General features: G+C 43.8%; 1 protein-coding gene across 21 annotated transcripts in view; it reads right to left on the bottom strand.

Moving 5' to 3' along the window:
* The window catches only part of FNBP1 (formin binding protein 1), a 157,742-nt gene that overhangs the window by 98,731 nt on the left and 43,874 nt on the right, over positions 1–15,137 (bottom strand). For 16 of the 21 annotated variants that reach the window (XM_064377113.1, XM_064377106.1, XM_064377111.1 and 13 more), the window contains exons 1-2: positions 9,762–9,827; positions 4,629–4,744 (exon numbers count right to left, since the gene is read on the bottom strand). In XM_064377113.1, coding sequence (XP_064233183.1) covers positions 4,629–4,744; positions 9,762–9,812 — 167 coding nt within the window. In that variant the 5' untranslated portion in view covers positions 9,813–9,827. Of the gene's footprint in view, positions 1–4,628; positions 4,745–9,761; positions 9,828–15,137 lie in introns of those variants that run through there. The other 5 variants (XM_064377151.1, XM_064377166.1, XM_064377180.1 and 2 more) reach the window with 1 other exon arrangement.

Genomic DNA, 15,137 nt, shown 5'->3' with positions numbered 1-15,137 from the left:
TGCCTGGCATGTACAAGAAACAGGAAGGAGGCCTCTGTATGGTCACAGCAGAGAGAAGGAGGAAGAGAGTTAAAACATGTCACAAAGGTGTGGGAACCAGATTATACAGGGTTTTGTAGGACATTCGCTGTAAGGTTTTTGGATTTACTCAGAATGAAATGGAGATGCACTGGAATTTTGAACAGAGGAGTACTGTCATCTGGCTGCTTTGTAGAAATCAGGGAATAAGGGATACAGGTAGAATAAGGGAAACGAGTTAGTAGACTCATAATAACCAGGCAAAAGATTAATGGACCACATGGGCCATGTGACATGGACCACAGTGGCAGTGGTGGAGGTAATAACAAGTGTCAGATCCTGCATGAATCTGTAGAGTAGCCAGGATTTCCTGATGGCTTAGACTGGGGAGTGTGAGAGAAAAAAGGGAGCCAGAGATGATGACGCCAGGGTTTTTTGTTGTTGTTTGTTTGTTTGTTTGTTTTGAGATGGAATTTCACCCTAGTTGTCCAGGCTGGAGTGCAATGGCGTAACCTCCACCTCCCAGGTTCAAGCGATTCTCCTGCCTCAGCCCCCCGAGTAGCTGGGACTACAGGCATGCATGCGCCACTATGCCTGGCTAATTTTGTATTTTTAGCAGAGACAAGGTTTCTCCATGTTGGTCAGGCTGATCTTGAACTCCCGACCTCAGGTGATCTGCCCGCTTTGGCCTCCCAAAGTGCTGGGATTACAGGCATGAGACCCCACGCCCAGCCTGTTTGTTTTTGAGATGGAGTCTTGCTCTGTTACCCGGGCTGGAGTGCAGTGGCACAATCTCGACTCACTGCAGCCTCTGCCTCCTCGGTTCAAGTGATTCTCCTCCCTCAGCCTCCCGAGTAGCTGGGATTACAGGCGCCCACCACCAGGCCTGGCTAATGTTTTCATATTTTTAGTAGAGATAGGGTTTCACCATGTTGGCCAGGCTGGTCTTGAACTCTTGACTTCAAGTGATCCACCCTCATCTGGCTGATGCCAGGGTTTTTTACCTAAAAAAGTATGCAGCTACCCTCAGATGAGTGGAGGAAAATCTAGGCCATGGAAATGCAGATTTTTATTTTTTTGATTTAGGGTCTTGCTGTGTTGCCAAGGCTGCAGTGCAGTAGTGTAATTATGGCTCACTGCAGCCCCAACATCTTGGGCTCAAGCATCCTCCCTCCTCAGCCTCTCGAGTAGCTGGGACTACAGGTGTGCGCCACCATGCCTGGCTAATTTTAAAAAATTCTTTTTAGAGGCAGGGTCTTGCTATGTTGCTCAGGCTGGTCTCCAACTCCTGGCTTTCAAGTAATCCTCTCACCTCGGCCTCCTGAAGTGCTGGGATTATAGGTATGAGCCACTTCACTTCACCTAGACATGTGGATTTTATTTATTTATGTATTTGTGTATTTATTTATTATTTATTTTTGAGACGGAATCTTGCTCTGTCGCCAGGCTGGACTGCAACCTCCGCCTCTTGGGTTCAAGTCATTCTGCTGCCTCAGCCTCTTGAGTAACTGGGACTACAGGTGTGCGCCACCAAGCCCAGCCAATTTTTGTATTTTTTAGTAGAAACGAGGTTTCACCATGTTGACCAGGATGGTCTTGATCTCTTGACCTCATGATCCGCCCGCCTTGGCCTCCCAAAGTGCTGGGACTATAGGTGAGAGCCACCGCACCCGGCCAACATGTGGATTTTTAAGTTGGGAAGATCAGGTGTTCAGTTTCAGACATGTTTCATTTCAGACGTTTTTAGACATTTCCAAGTAGAGATTTTGAGCAAGCTGTTTCTGGAATTCAGGAGAGAGGTCTGGCTTGGAGATCCCTATCTGTGAGCTGTTGTCATATGGGTCATATCTAAAGCCACGAGACAGTTGAGGTCACCAGGAGAGTACCGACTGGAAAGGGAGAAGGACTGAGAAGCAGGTGCTGGGTATAGCGATGTGAACAGGCAGGGGAAGAAGAGAGGCCAGCGAGGGAGACTGCGATGGGAAGAACACCAGGAGCCCTCTCGAGAGCTCACCCATAGCCCATTTTCACAAGAAAGATAACACTGCTTGACTAACAGTGCAATATTCAAATAATCAACGTGAAACAGACCACATTCTATTCCTACTTTCAGTTCGAAAAGCCCTGAAGTGTTTACCAGGCTGATAAGCACTCAGGGCACTAGACACTGATCTGGATTCTCCACTTAGAAAAATTATTTCCTTGTGCAATGTTTTACATGTTATTCACTCAATGAAAACAAAATCTGAGGCCAGGCGCAGTGGCTCCCAACTGTAACCCCAGCTTGCTGAAACAACAACAGAAACCCTAGATGAACACATAGCTCTTATACAGATGCTCTTTGGATTAAAATTCAATGGTGAGGGAGCTTGAAGGAAGTTTTTTTAAAAAAAGAAAAAAGGGCCAGGCACGGTGGCTCATGCCTGCAATCCCACCACTTTGGTTGGCCGAGGCAGGTGGATCCCCTGAGGTCTGGAGTTTGAGACCAGCCTGGCCAACATGGTGAAACCCTGTCTCTACTAAAAATACAAAAATTAGCTGGGCATAGTGGCACACGCCTGTAATCCCAGTTACTTGGAAGGCTGAAGCAGGAGAATCACTCGAACCTGGGAGGTGGAGATTGCAGTGAGCTGAGATCACACCACTGCATTCTAGCCTGGGTGACACAGTGAGACTCGGCTCAAAAAAAAAAAAAAAAAAAGAGGGCCGGGCGCGGTGGCTCACACTTGTAATCCCAGCACTTTGGGAGGCCGAGGCGGGTGGATCACGAGGTCAAGAGATTGAGACCATCCTGGTCAACATGGTGAAACCTCGTCTCTACTAAAAATACAAAAAATTAGCTGGGCATGGTGGCGCGTGCCTGTAATCCCAGCTACTCAGCAGGCTGAGGCAGGAGAATTGCCTGAACCCAGGAGGTGGAGGTTGCGGTGAGCCGAGATCGCGCCATTGCACTCCAGCCTGGGTAACAAGAGCGAAACTCCGTCTCAAGAAAAAAAAAAAAAAAAAAAAGGAAAGCAAACTTAATGTTTCTAAATCAAAATCATCTAGCTCTTTAACAAGCCTTAAAACAATATTCACAAACCAATTCAACTACAACTACACAAGAAATCATTAAAAAGATTTTGTATGCCACTTCAAGTTCAAGCTTAGTTCTACCAAGAACTTTTAAATATATTCTATAAAAACACAAATTTCTTGGATAATCTCATCATTAAAGATGTAAGGAGATCCAAAGTACTTAAAAAAAAAAATAGAGAAAGGGTCTCACTATGTTGCCCAGGCTGGTCTTGAACTCTCTGGGCTCAAGAAATCCTCCCTTATTGGCCTCCCAAAGTGCTTGGATTGCAGGCGTCAGCCACCACGACCAGCCCCAAAGTACATTTTTTTTTTTTGAGATGACATCTCACTCTGTCACCCAGGTTGGTGATCTCGTGCAGTGGCACGATCTCAGCTCACTGCAACCTCTGGCCTCCTGGGTTCAAGCAATTCTCATGCCTCAGCCTCCCAAGCAGCAGCTGAGATTAGAGGCATGTGCCACCACGCCTGGCTAATTTTTGTATTTTGAGTAGAGATGGGTTTCACCATGTTGGCCAGGCTGGTCTCGAACTCTTGACCTCAGGCAATCTGCCCAGCTCTGCCTCCCAAAGTGGTGGGATGACAGGTGTGAGCCACTGCGCCCAGCCCAAAGTACTTTTAAAATATTGTTCTATAGGCCCCCTCAACACATTACTGGAGGGAGTGTGAATTAGTACAAGCACCTTGGAAAATGGTTTAACCCTATCCACTAAAGCGAAGCATACGAGTAGCCTGAGACCTTGCAATTTGAATCCTAGGTAGATCCTAGGAAATGTGTTCAGATACACACAAAAAGTTTTGTACAGTAATGCTCGTTGGAGTGCTACTCATTATATGCCTAAATTGGAAACAACCAAATCGCCTAGGAACAGCAGAATGCATGAGTTCTGGTGCATTCATAGACCAAAATACTCCACAGCAATGAAAATAGCAGACTCCCACCACATGCTACCACATGGTGAATCTCACAAACGTAATGTGGAACAAAAGAAGCCAGATACACAAGAATGCATACCAAATGATTACACTCACGTAAAGTTCAAAAGTGGGCACTACTAATCCATGTGGTTAGAAGTCAGGAGAGTGGTTACCGTTGTGGGGAGAGTAGGGGGCCGAAAGGGGCCGGGGGGGCTTCCTGGGCTGGTCTTTCTGTTTCTTGACCTGGGTGCCCAGTTACATGAGTGTGTTCATACTGTCAAAATTCATGGAGCTGCACACTTATGATTTGTGTACTTCTCTGTATATATGTTATTAATATATTTCAATAAAAAGTTTACTGAAAAACAAGCTGCTCCGAAACTCAGCAAATATCCTGTTGAAAAAAGCTGGGCCTTAAAGCAGTAACTTAGTTTTTACTTTTAATGTTCTATGAAAATTAATTTTCCGTATGGAAAACAATCACTTCTATTGAAATATTACCTTACATAAAAGGAAAAATATTTAAAATATGATACATTTATACTATAAAATGAGAATATACGTTATCCTGACATCATTTTGCAGTTAACAAATAAGGTTTTTCAATATCAACTTACCTGAGTTGCTTTGCATAGCTGAGTTCAATCTCTGTCCTCTCTTTCACAAATTTGATATATTTCTCAAGAATATCAATTCCCCACTGTGTGTGTTTTTCTAAGTTGTCAAACTGATCCTGTTAAAACAAAACAAGAGAGAAGTTATAGTCTTTCCCTGTGATTAACATAATTTCAATGAAAATTCTCTTAACAATATATTGCTACAAAGCAGTACTAGAATTTTCCATGATTATACTTGGGGTGCTTTTTCATTGAGCCATTTTAAATCAACATTACCAAATATGGTTTGAAAACTGCCTGGAGTAGTGAACTATGACCTATTCATTCATATTTCCTATTCCTTTTAGAAACATAGTTTTTAGATACAATTGATGTCCCAGTACAAAGAAAAATGTCATTCCCAGATACCAAAAACTGACAAGTGAAACACACACAAACACACCCACACACAGTTGGCACCTTAACTGTTATCTCTGGGTAATCATTCAAAACAGCTGATTGAATTGCACCCAAGGAACTGGAAAAGCAGAGTTACAAAATTTTGCTTTCTTTAAATGATTAAAGTAAAACACATGGATTTTATTCTTTCAAACATACATCAAGCCCACATTGTGAGCCAGGAACAGTGCCTGAAGCTGGAGAACCAAAATGAACAAAAATACAGCCTAAACTTGCACGGTGCCTGGGGGTTTATAGTCTGGAAGAATGAGAGGGAGCCCGGGTAACACAGTGAGACCCCCATCTCTACAAAAAATTTTTAAAAATTATCTGGGCATGCTATTGTACCACTGCACTCCTGCCTGGGTGTAAGAGCATGACTCCGTCCCCGCCAAATAAAGAATGAGAGGGGACAGGTATGCTAGCAACAGCTAATGCAAAGACATGCAGATATCCAAGAATCAGGTGGATTTGTGCTGCTTGAGGGCGAGGTGGGGATGGGTGGGGCACAAGGGAACTGGTGTTGGTGAGGGACGAAACTAGCTAGCGCAGGGATAGATCACCCAAAGCCTTGAAGGCTGAACTTAGGAGTTTAGACTCTCCAGCAGGCACAGTAGGACTTGGAAGAGGAAGCCAGGAAATGGCTCCAACAGTCTAGATGAGACAAAATAGGCACAGAAGGGAAGAATTGTAGGGACATTTAACAAACACAATCAACTAGTGTGTGAGTGGCTGATTGGATGTGGAGGCTGGGAGAAGGCTCTGAGGGAGAGGGAGGATTCCAGATTCACTTTCAGGTTCTGCTTCCTGGGATGAAACAGAAGATCCAGATAAGAAAGAGCCACAGCTTGGGGTGAAAATTAAATGTTGTTCTGACATGTTGAATGAGGGACTGGCATGTCCAGAAGAGAGCTGGAAACACAGAACGATTCAGAACTCAAGGAGGGCAGCGAGTGAGTAGGTGGATCTGAAGCAACAGCCGAGGATCAGAATGCCAAAGACGACGACGGCAATACTGCACAGAATTAGCAAAGAGGGCCTGGCCCAGGAAGCAGAGCCCGGAAAGGACCATGGGGGTGAGCCGGAGAAGGCATGAGCACATCACGGGGAAGAGAAAATTTCAATGGAAATGGAATTATTCTCCATGGAAAATATGCTGCCTCCTGAGAGGTAACAGTCATAGATGAGGGTTCTAGCCCCAGCAAAGGGAATTCACAGAGACAGGCCCCCAAATATTTCAAGTTTTAGTCATTTGCCTATAAAACACAGATATAATCTAATTTCCTAATTTCAGTCAGGATCATGCAAAATGGGGAAGTGCCAACTCAAATATAAAAATATAAAGCTAGGCTGGACACGGGGTGACTCACGCCTATAATCCCAGCACTTTGGGAGGCTGAAGCGGGTGAATCACCTGAGGTCAGGAGTTCGAGACCAGCCTGGCCAACATGGGGAAACTCCATCTCTACTGAAAACACAAAAAAGTTAGCCAGGCATGGTGGCAGGCGCCTGTAGTCCCAGCTACTTGGGAGGCTGAGACAGGAGAATCACTTGAACCCGGGAGGCAGAGCCAAGATCACGCCACAGCACTCCAACCTGGGCAACAGAGACTCCAGTTTCACACACACACACACACACACACACACACACACACACAAATATATATATAAAGCTAGTATTTAATCCTATCACATGCTTGTGCAATCTAACAGTGTACATTCAATATCTTACTTCAAACTGTTTTTTGTTTGTTTGTTTTGAGACGGAGTTGTGCTCTTTCACCCAGGCTAGAGTGCAGTAGTGCCATCTCAGCTTGCTGCTGCCTCCCAGGCTCAAGCGATCCTCCCACTTCATCCTCCTGAGTAACCCACCACCATGCCCTGGCTAATTTTTATATTTTTTGTAGAGAGGAGGTCTCACTATGATACCCAGGCTGGTCTCAAATTCCTGGGCTCAAGCAATCCTCTGCCTTGGCTTCCCAAAGTGCTGGGATTACAAGTATGAGCCACTGCCTCCGGTCAGCCTTTTTTTTTTTTAAACCACTTTATTGAGATATGATTGAGTTTTTGGCCAGGCGAGGTGGCTCATGCTGGTAATTCCAGCACTTTGAGAGGTCCAGGTGGGTGGATCACCTGAGGCCAGGAGTTCGAGACCAGCCTGGCCAACATGGTGAAACCCCATCTCTATTAAAAATACAAAATTAGCCAGGCGTGGTGGCTGGCACCTGTAATCCCAGCTACTCGGGAGGCTGAGGGAGGCAGGAGAATTGCTTGAACCTGGGAGGCGGAGGTTGCAGTGAGCGGAGATCACACCACTGCACTCCAGCATGGGTGACAGAATGAAACTTCATCTCAAAAAATTAAATAAAAAATAATCAGTGTATAATGTTTGTCTTAATAACTAATAATTTTTTATATTTAAAGTTGATTCTCAATATATATATATTCCACAAACCCCTAGATTTCACTTTAAGAAATGCTAGATTATTTATGTTATCTATAAAGTCAAGGGCCATCAAATAAGCTAATAGTGTAAACAAGACTGCAGATCACTTTAAACTACTTGAGAGAACAAATATACAGACAATTCAAGCTATGATTACAAATCATTCTTACAAATTGAGAGCAAGACTTCTTTAAAGCCCTCTGCTTATCAGTAACCCTTTGTGGATCTAGTTTCACAGCAATCATACTTGTTTTTTAATGATAAACAATTAGTAGGGCATCATGGCACATGCTTGTAGTCCTAGCTACTAGGGAGGCTGAGGCATGAGAATCACTTGAGCCCAGGAGTTCAAGGCTGCAGTGAGCCATGATCAGGCTACTGCACTCCAGCCTGGGCATCAAAGCAAGACCCTGTCTCAAAACACAAAAAACAAAAACATAAACACCCTTCCCTCTATTTAAAAGCCCTCTCCCAGCTGGGTGCAGTGGCTCACACCCATAATTCCAGCACTTTGGAAGGTTGAGGTGGTCAGATCACTTGAGGGCAGGAGTTTGAGACCAGCCTGGCCAACATGGTGAAACCCTGTCTCTACTAAAAATACAAAATTCACCAGACGTGGTGGCACGCACCTATAATCCCAGCTACTTGAGAGGCTGAGGCAGGAGAATCACTTGAGCCCAGGAGGTGGAGGTTGCAGTGAGCCAAGATTGGGCCATTGCACTCCAGCCTGGGCAAAAAGAGCAAAACTCCATCTAAAGAAAAAAAAAAAAAAAGCCCTCTCCCCGTATGATTTCCCATCATCTCCAAAGCCTTGCTTATTTCCAGCAGTCATAGGTGCCACCTTGAAAACTTGCTAAGAGGATATGCTCTTAGGTTTCATTCTTGGCCTGTTAACAACCAGACTACATATTTTCCCCCCGCCATGTCACTTTGCATTCAAACTGAAGTATGCTATACAAAGCAAGAGCTTTCCATACCACAGCCCTTACAAACAACAAAAAAAAGCCCATCTACATTTGAATTGAGTCCACCTTAAGAATTACTGGCCTCAATCCAACAACATGTTTTTCCATAAAGTTATCTGTATTCGAGACCATCCCACAAGCTATAATAAAGCATTTACCAAGATGACAGAGTCCAAATAAGATAGAAGATCTTAATAATAAAAACCTGACTCAGTAACAAATAAGCTAGTGCTTGTTTGTGACTATAGCAGAGTTCTTTGCATGCTCTATTACGCCTGAGGATGCCCCCCACTCTTGCTACCACATGCATCGCTGCAGCACTGACTTGACAGCAGAAAATTCAAACTAGAAGAAAATTCAAGACAGATGAAAAACTAATCAACCCACTTACATTCTTGACCAAAATGTGGAAAACTTAATGGAAAAAAAATCCAAATCTTAAAAGGACTCCTTTGTGAGCAAATATTATAAATGGTTCTTTAAAAACAGCCTTTGCTAGTTTGGGGATGGTATCATCAAAAATGCATCCCTTCCTGCTTGATGTCACATCACAGTCATTCTAGGGATCCCTCTGCCCTCTTAAAAATCATTGAGAACAAGTCAGGCACAGTGGCTCATGCCTGTAATCCCAGCATTTTGGGAGGCTGAGGCAGGCAGATCACTTGAGAACAGGAGTTCAAGGCCAGCCTGGCCAACAAGGTGAAAACTCAACTCTACAAAACAAAAATAAAAACAAAAATTAGCCAGGGAGTGGTGACACATGCCTGTATTACCAGCTACTTGGGAGGCTGAGGCACAAGAATCACTTGAACCCAGGAGGGAGAGGTTGCAGTGAGCTGAGATTGTACCACTGCACTCCAGCCTGGGCGACAGAGTGAGTGAGACTCTGTCTCAAAAAAAAAAAAAAAAAAAAATCACTGAGAATCCCAAAGTGATTTTGTGTGAGTGAGTTACACCTATCAATATTTACTCCATCAGAAATTTTAAATGGGGAGATTTTTTAAAGTATTTATTCATTTTAAAAGGCAATAAATCCATTACATGTTAATGGAAATAGCATGTTTTTTATTTTTAAAAACCATACTTTTCAAAACAAAAAATAGAAGAATGGCCCCATGTTACATTTTTGCACATCTCTTTCAAGTCTGGTTTAATAGAAGACAGCTGGATTATCACAGAGTCTCCTGCATTCAATCTATTATGATTCTTTACTTTGGTTGAAGTATGTGAAAAAACACAACTTCACACAGATGCGCAGCTAGAAAAAGAAGGAGTGCTTCAATACCTTTTTTAGATCAGTGCAGCTCTGATACCACACCAAAACTTGACAAATCATAATCGTAGCTTCTCGAAGGCTAGTTGCAACATGAAATCTGAAACCACAGAGATAAAGTTTTCATACTCAGCTACAGTAAGATCCAATGGTCCATGTTACATTTTGAATGGATCTTTTACCTGCTTATGATCGTGTAAATTATTCACTGACCATTTAGAAAATATTATCTCACTGATATATGCAGATCTTCCAACTGTTGAAATATTTCTTTTTTTTTTTTTTGAGACGGAGTTTCGCTCTTGTTACCCAGGCTGGAGTGCAATGGCGCAATCTCGGTTCACCGCAACCTCTGCCTCCTGGGTTCAGGCAATTCTCCTGCCTCAGCCTCCTGAGTAGCTGGGATTACAGGCACGCGCCACCATGCCCAGCTAATTTTTTTGTATTAGTAGAGACGGGGTTTCACAATGTTGACCAGGATGGTCTCGATCTCTTGACCTCGTGATCCACCCGCCTCGGCCTCCCAAAGTGCTGGGATTACAGGCTTGAGCCACCGCGCCCGGCCCTGTTGAAATATTTCTTATAAAATATTTTTTTGAATCACATTTGTTTATCTCAGTACCAATCTCATCTTTTCTGATGAGTCTTTAAATATTTGGAAGCTGTCAGATTCACAGTGGAAATACAATTTCCCCAAATTCTAATTTTCACTTTAAAGCTAGAATTTTATCATTGGCAACAAACATTGCCAGCTGTTTCCCTGAAGTGACAGGCTCACTTCATTTATTTTTGAGAAAATGTTTGCCAAATATGCAAGAGCTTGTCTGTCAATCATTCTTTGAATTAAAAATGGTGTTCCATGAAAAAAGCAGCTAGTTTCAGCTTACAACTCAGGGTCATGTATTTTGGTTGGCACTAAAGTGCTTCTCATCTTACTACACATACTATTAAAATGATGTATCTTCAAGGTTGAGATTTAATAAATGATTAATCTTTACTGTTTCATTGAGAACATTTCAAGTAAAACTGAATTTTTTTAAAAAAAAAAACAGCTAATAGTGAAGAATATAGTAGTTATCAGTGCAATTTGGAGTCACAACCTTGATTCAATTCATGCTAAAGCATCAGTTTTACCCACCATTCCTTTTGTACCATTGGTGCCAATGTCAACACAGTTAAAACCTTGTAAACTCCATGAGAAGGTTTCAGGAACCTCTAGAGGTTCAGGGACCATACTTTGAGAACCACTATCATATAACATATACGCTAAAATTTATATTTCAGGTCGGGTGTGGTGGCTCACAGCTGTAATCCCAGCACCTTGGGAGGCTGAGGCAGGCGGATCATCTGAGGTGAGGAGTTTGAAACCAGCCTGGCCAATATGATGAAACCCCATCTCTACTAAAAATACAAAAATTACTTCCTGGTCAAACGTAGTGGCTCACGGCTATAATCCTAGCACTTTGGGAGGCCGAGGTGGGTGGATCACGTGAGATCAGGAGCTCAAGACCAGCCTGGCCAACATAGTGAAACCCTATCTCTACAAAAAAAAAAAAAAAAAAAAAAAAAAAAAAGCCAGGTATAATGTGGGTGCCTGTAATCACAGCTACTAAGGAGGCTGAGGCAGGAGAATCGTTTGAACCTGGGAGGCAGAGGTTGCAGTGAGCCAGGATCACGCCATTGCACTCCAGCCTGGGCAACAGAGTGAGACTTCTGTCTCAAAAAAATAAATAAAAGCTGGGCGTGGAAGCCCTTACCTGTAATTCCAGCTATTTGGGAGGCTGAGCCAGGAGAATCACTTGAACTCGCCAGGCAGAGGTTGCAGTGAGCCGAGATCCTGTCATTGCACTCCAGCCTAGGAGACAGAGCAAGACTCCGTCTAAAAAGAAATAAAAATAGGCCAGGCGCAGTGGCTTGCTCCTGTAATCCCAGCACTTTGGGAGGTCGAGGCAGGCAGATCACGAGGTCAAGAGATCGAGACCATCCTGGCCAACATGGTGAAACCCTCGTCTCTACTAAAAATACAAAAATTAGCTGGGTGTGGTGGCACACACCTTCAGTCTCAGCTACTCTGGAGGCTGACGCAGGAGAATCGCTTGAACCCAGGAGGTAGAGGTTACAGTGAGCCGAGATCGTGCCACTGCACTCCAGCCTGGGCAACAGAGCGAGACTCCATCTCAAAAAAATAATTAAATAAATAAAATAAAAATTCTATTTCAAAGTTGCACATTCTAAACATTAAGAAACTCAGGTGACAACCTAATAGAAAACAATGTTTATTTTATAAGTACCTGCTGTGTATATATACTGCTGTAGTTTGGATGTTTGTCCCCCTCAAACCTCATGTTGAAATTTGATCCCCAATGTCAGAGGTGGGGCCTAATGGGAGGATTTGGGTCGTGGGGGCGGATCCTTCATGAATACCTCAGTGCCGTCCTTGAAGGAATGAGTGAGTCCTTGGTCTACTAGTGCCTGCCAGCTGGTTGTTAGAAAGAGCCCAGCACCACCCCCTTCTCTATTGCGCCCTCTCTGGCCATGTGACCTCTGCCCAAGCCGGACCCCCTTCACCTTCTACCATGAATGGAGCAGCCTGTGGCCCTCTCCGGATGCATATGCCTCATCCTGTTTTTTTGAGACGGTGTCTCGCTCTGTCGCCAGGCTGGAGTGCAATGGCGCGATCTCGGCTCACTGCAACCTCCGCCTCCTGGGTTCAACTGATTCTCCTGTCTCAGGCTCCCGAGTAGCTGGGATTACAGACGCGCACCACTACGCTGAGCTAATTTTCGTATTTTTAGTAGAGACGGGGTTTCACCATGTTGGCCAGGATGGTCTTGATCTCTTGCCCTCGTGATCTGCCCACCCCCTTGGAAGAAAAAGTGCTGGGATTACAGGCGTGACCCACCACGTCCTGACATATTTTTTGCTTTATAAATTACCTAGCCTCGGGCACTCCCATATAAGCACCACTAAATAGATTACAACCCATACTTTCAACTAGTAACTCTAAAATTGCCACGAGGACTACAAATGGATTTTTCCAAGCTGTTGGTGACAACCTGGTAATACCTTTCAGGAACCTTGCTAAAGCACTCACCTGACATCACACTGCCTCTTGACCTTACACTCTCCCTTGACCTTACACTCCTCCTTGACCTTGACCTCACACTGATCCTTGAATTCAAACCAAAGGTTTGTGCCAGGTGCTGTTAGCTATGAGACACAGAATAAGCTGAAGAGTCGAATGAGGAAAGTGTTATTGTGTTAATATGCATTTGCCATATTTTACAATTATTCTCAGGTCCAGTTTTATGCACTATACTCTGATTAAGCTCTTTTATACCTTGAAAATTAAGTTAGAACAAGCATGGGCTATGGCACTGGTTTGGGTCATTAAACCTTCATAAGTTTTAAAAAAAAATAAATCTTGCCTTCACAAATCTGTAACAAAAACCTAACAGTTGGTGTTAAGACTGGTCTCTCTAGGTCAATGTAATGTATAATGACTATTCTTGCTTATTCAAGTAGTCTTCTGGCGGGGCGTGGTGGCTTATGCCTGTAATCCCAGCACTTTGGGAGGCTGAGGCCAGCAGATCACTTTAGGTAAGAAGTTGGAGACCAGCCTGGTCAACATGGTGAAACCCTGTCTCTACTAAAATTACAAAAAAATTAGCTGACTGTGGTGGCGCACACCTGTAATCCCAGCTACTTGGGAGGCTGAGGCAGGAGAATTGCTTGAACCCAAGAGGCGGAGGTTGCAGTGAGCAGAGATTGTATCACTGCACTCCAGCCTGGGTGACAGAGCAAGACTCCGTCTCAAAAAACAAACAAACAAAAACAGTCTTCTGTAACCTATTTTTTTTTTCAAATTATGCAAAAGAGTTGTCACAAGGATTATATTCAGAAAAGCCGTTTACTTTGAGATGAGGAGACTCAAGTCATTCACAAGGAATTTTTCCTCCAAAGTCTAGGTCAACTTTAATATGGTGTTTTCCTGTAATTAAAAAGTATACTAGGTCGGGCGTGGTGGCTCACGCCTGTAATCCCAGCACTTTGGGAGGCCAAGGCGGGTGGATCCCGAGGTCAAGAGATTGAGACCATCCTGGTCAACATGGTGAAACCCCGTCTCTACTAAAAACACAAAAAATTAACTGGGCATGGTGGCGCGTGCCTGTAATCCCAGCTACTTGGGAGGCTGAGGCAGGAGAATTGCCTGAACCCAGGAGGCGGAGGTTGCGGTGAGCCAAGATCGTGCCATTGCACTCCAGCCTGGGTAACAAGAGCGAAACTCTGTCTCAAAAAAAAAAAAAAAAAGTATACTAAACCGGCTGGGCAAGGTGGCTCATGCCTGTAATCACAGCTGCTCAGAGGCTGAGGCAGGAGAATCGCTTGAACCCGGGAGGTGGAGGTTGCAGTGAGTCAAGATCGTGCCACTGTACTCTAGCCTGGGTGACAGAACGAGACTCCGTCTCAAAAAAACCAACAACAACAAAAAGTGTATTAAACCAACATTAATTCAAAATCCCCAGAATAAGCCAATCTAGTAAGAGACTAAGTTGCTAAAATTACTTCTGTGTAAGTGGCACAGACTCCAGGAAAGGGGGTCCTGAGGCCAGTCCCCCACTACAAGCAAATCTCTCCTTCTGCATTGAATCATTCACCCCCTGAAGGGAATTATCTCTTCCACTCTAGTAAGACTACTTCGGTCTGTGCTATCTAGACTACTATTTTTAGACACTCTAGTTTTTTTTTTTTTTTAATAAATTCACCTTCCTGAGGACTTAGACGTTTTAAGAAGCAGGCCTTAAATGGCTCTGTTTAAACAGAATCCCTTAGGATGATTTTACTAGCATTAGCTTCCTCAAATCTTGGAAGAAAATGTGTCAGATGGTATAGATTTATTCAAAGTGTAACTGTAAGAAAATGTCCATTTAAAATGTTTTTAAAAAATCAATATTAAAGAAGCTGCACTTATAGAAACAAAGTTTTATAAAACGTTACAGGCCAGGCACAGTGGCTCATGCCTGTAAATCCCAGCACTTTGGGAGGCTGAGGTGGGAGTATCACTTGAGGTCAGGAGTTCAAGACCAGCCTGGCCAACATGGGGAAACCCTGTCTTTACTAAAAATACAAAAATTAGCCAGGTGTAGTGGTGGTGACTTGTAGTCCCAGCTACTTAGAAGTCTGAAGCAGGAGAATCACTGAAATCCAGGAGGTGGAGGTTGCAGTGAGACAAGATTGCACCACTGCACGCCAGCCTGGGCAACAGAACAAGACTCTGCTCAAAAAAAAAAAATAGCTGGGCATGGTGGCCTGCACCTGTAATCCCAGCTACTCAGGAAGCTGAGGCAGGAGAATCACTTGAACCAGGGAGGTGGAGGTTGCAGTGAG

Source organism: Aotus nancymaae, unplaced genomic scaffold, assembly GCF_030222135.1.
Source record: "Aotus nancymaae isolate 86718 unplaced genomic scaffold, 86718_ANA_hifiasm-v0.15.2.pri h1tg000003l, whole genome shotgun sequence".
NCBI classification, from domain to species: Eukaryota; Metazoa; Chordata; class Mammalia; order Primates; family Aotidae; genus Aotus; species Aotus nancymaae.
The sequence above is the reverse complement of the archived record's forward strand: the minus strand, read 5'-3'. Positions and strand labels throughout refer to the sequence as shown.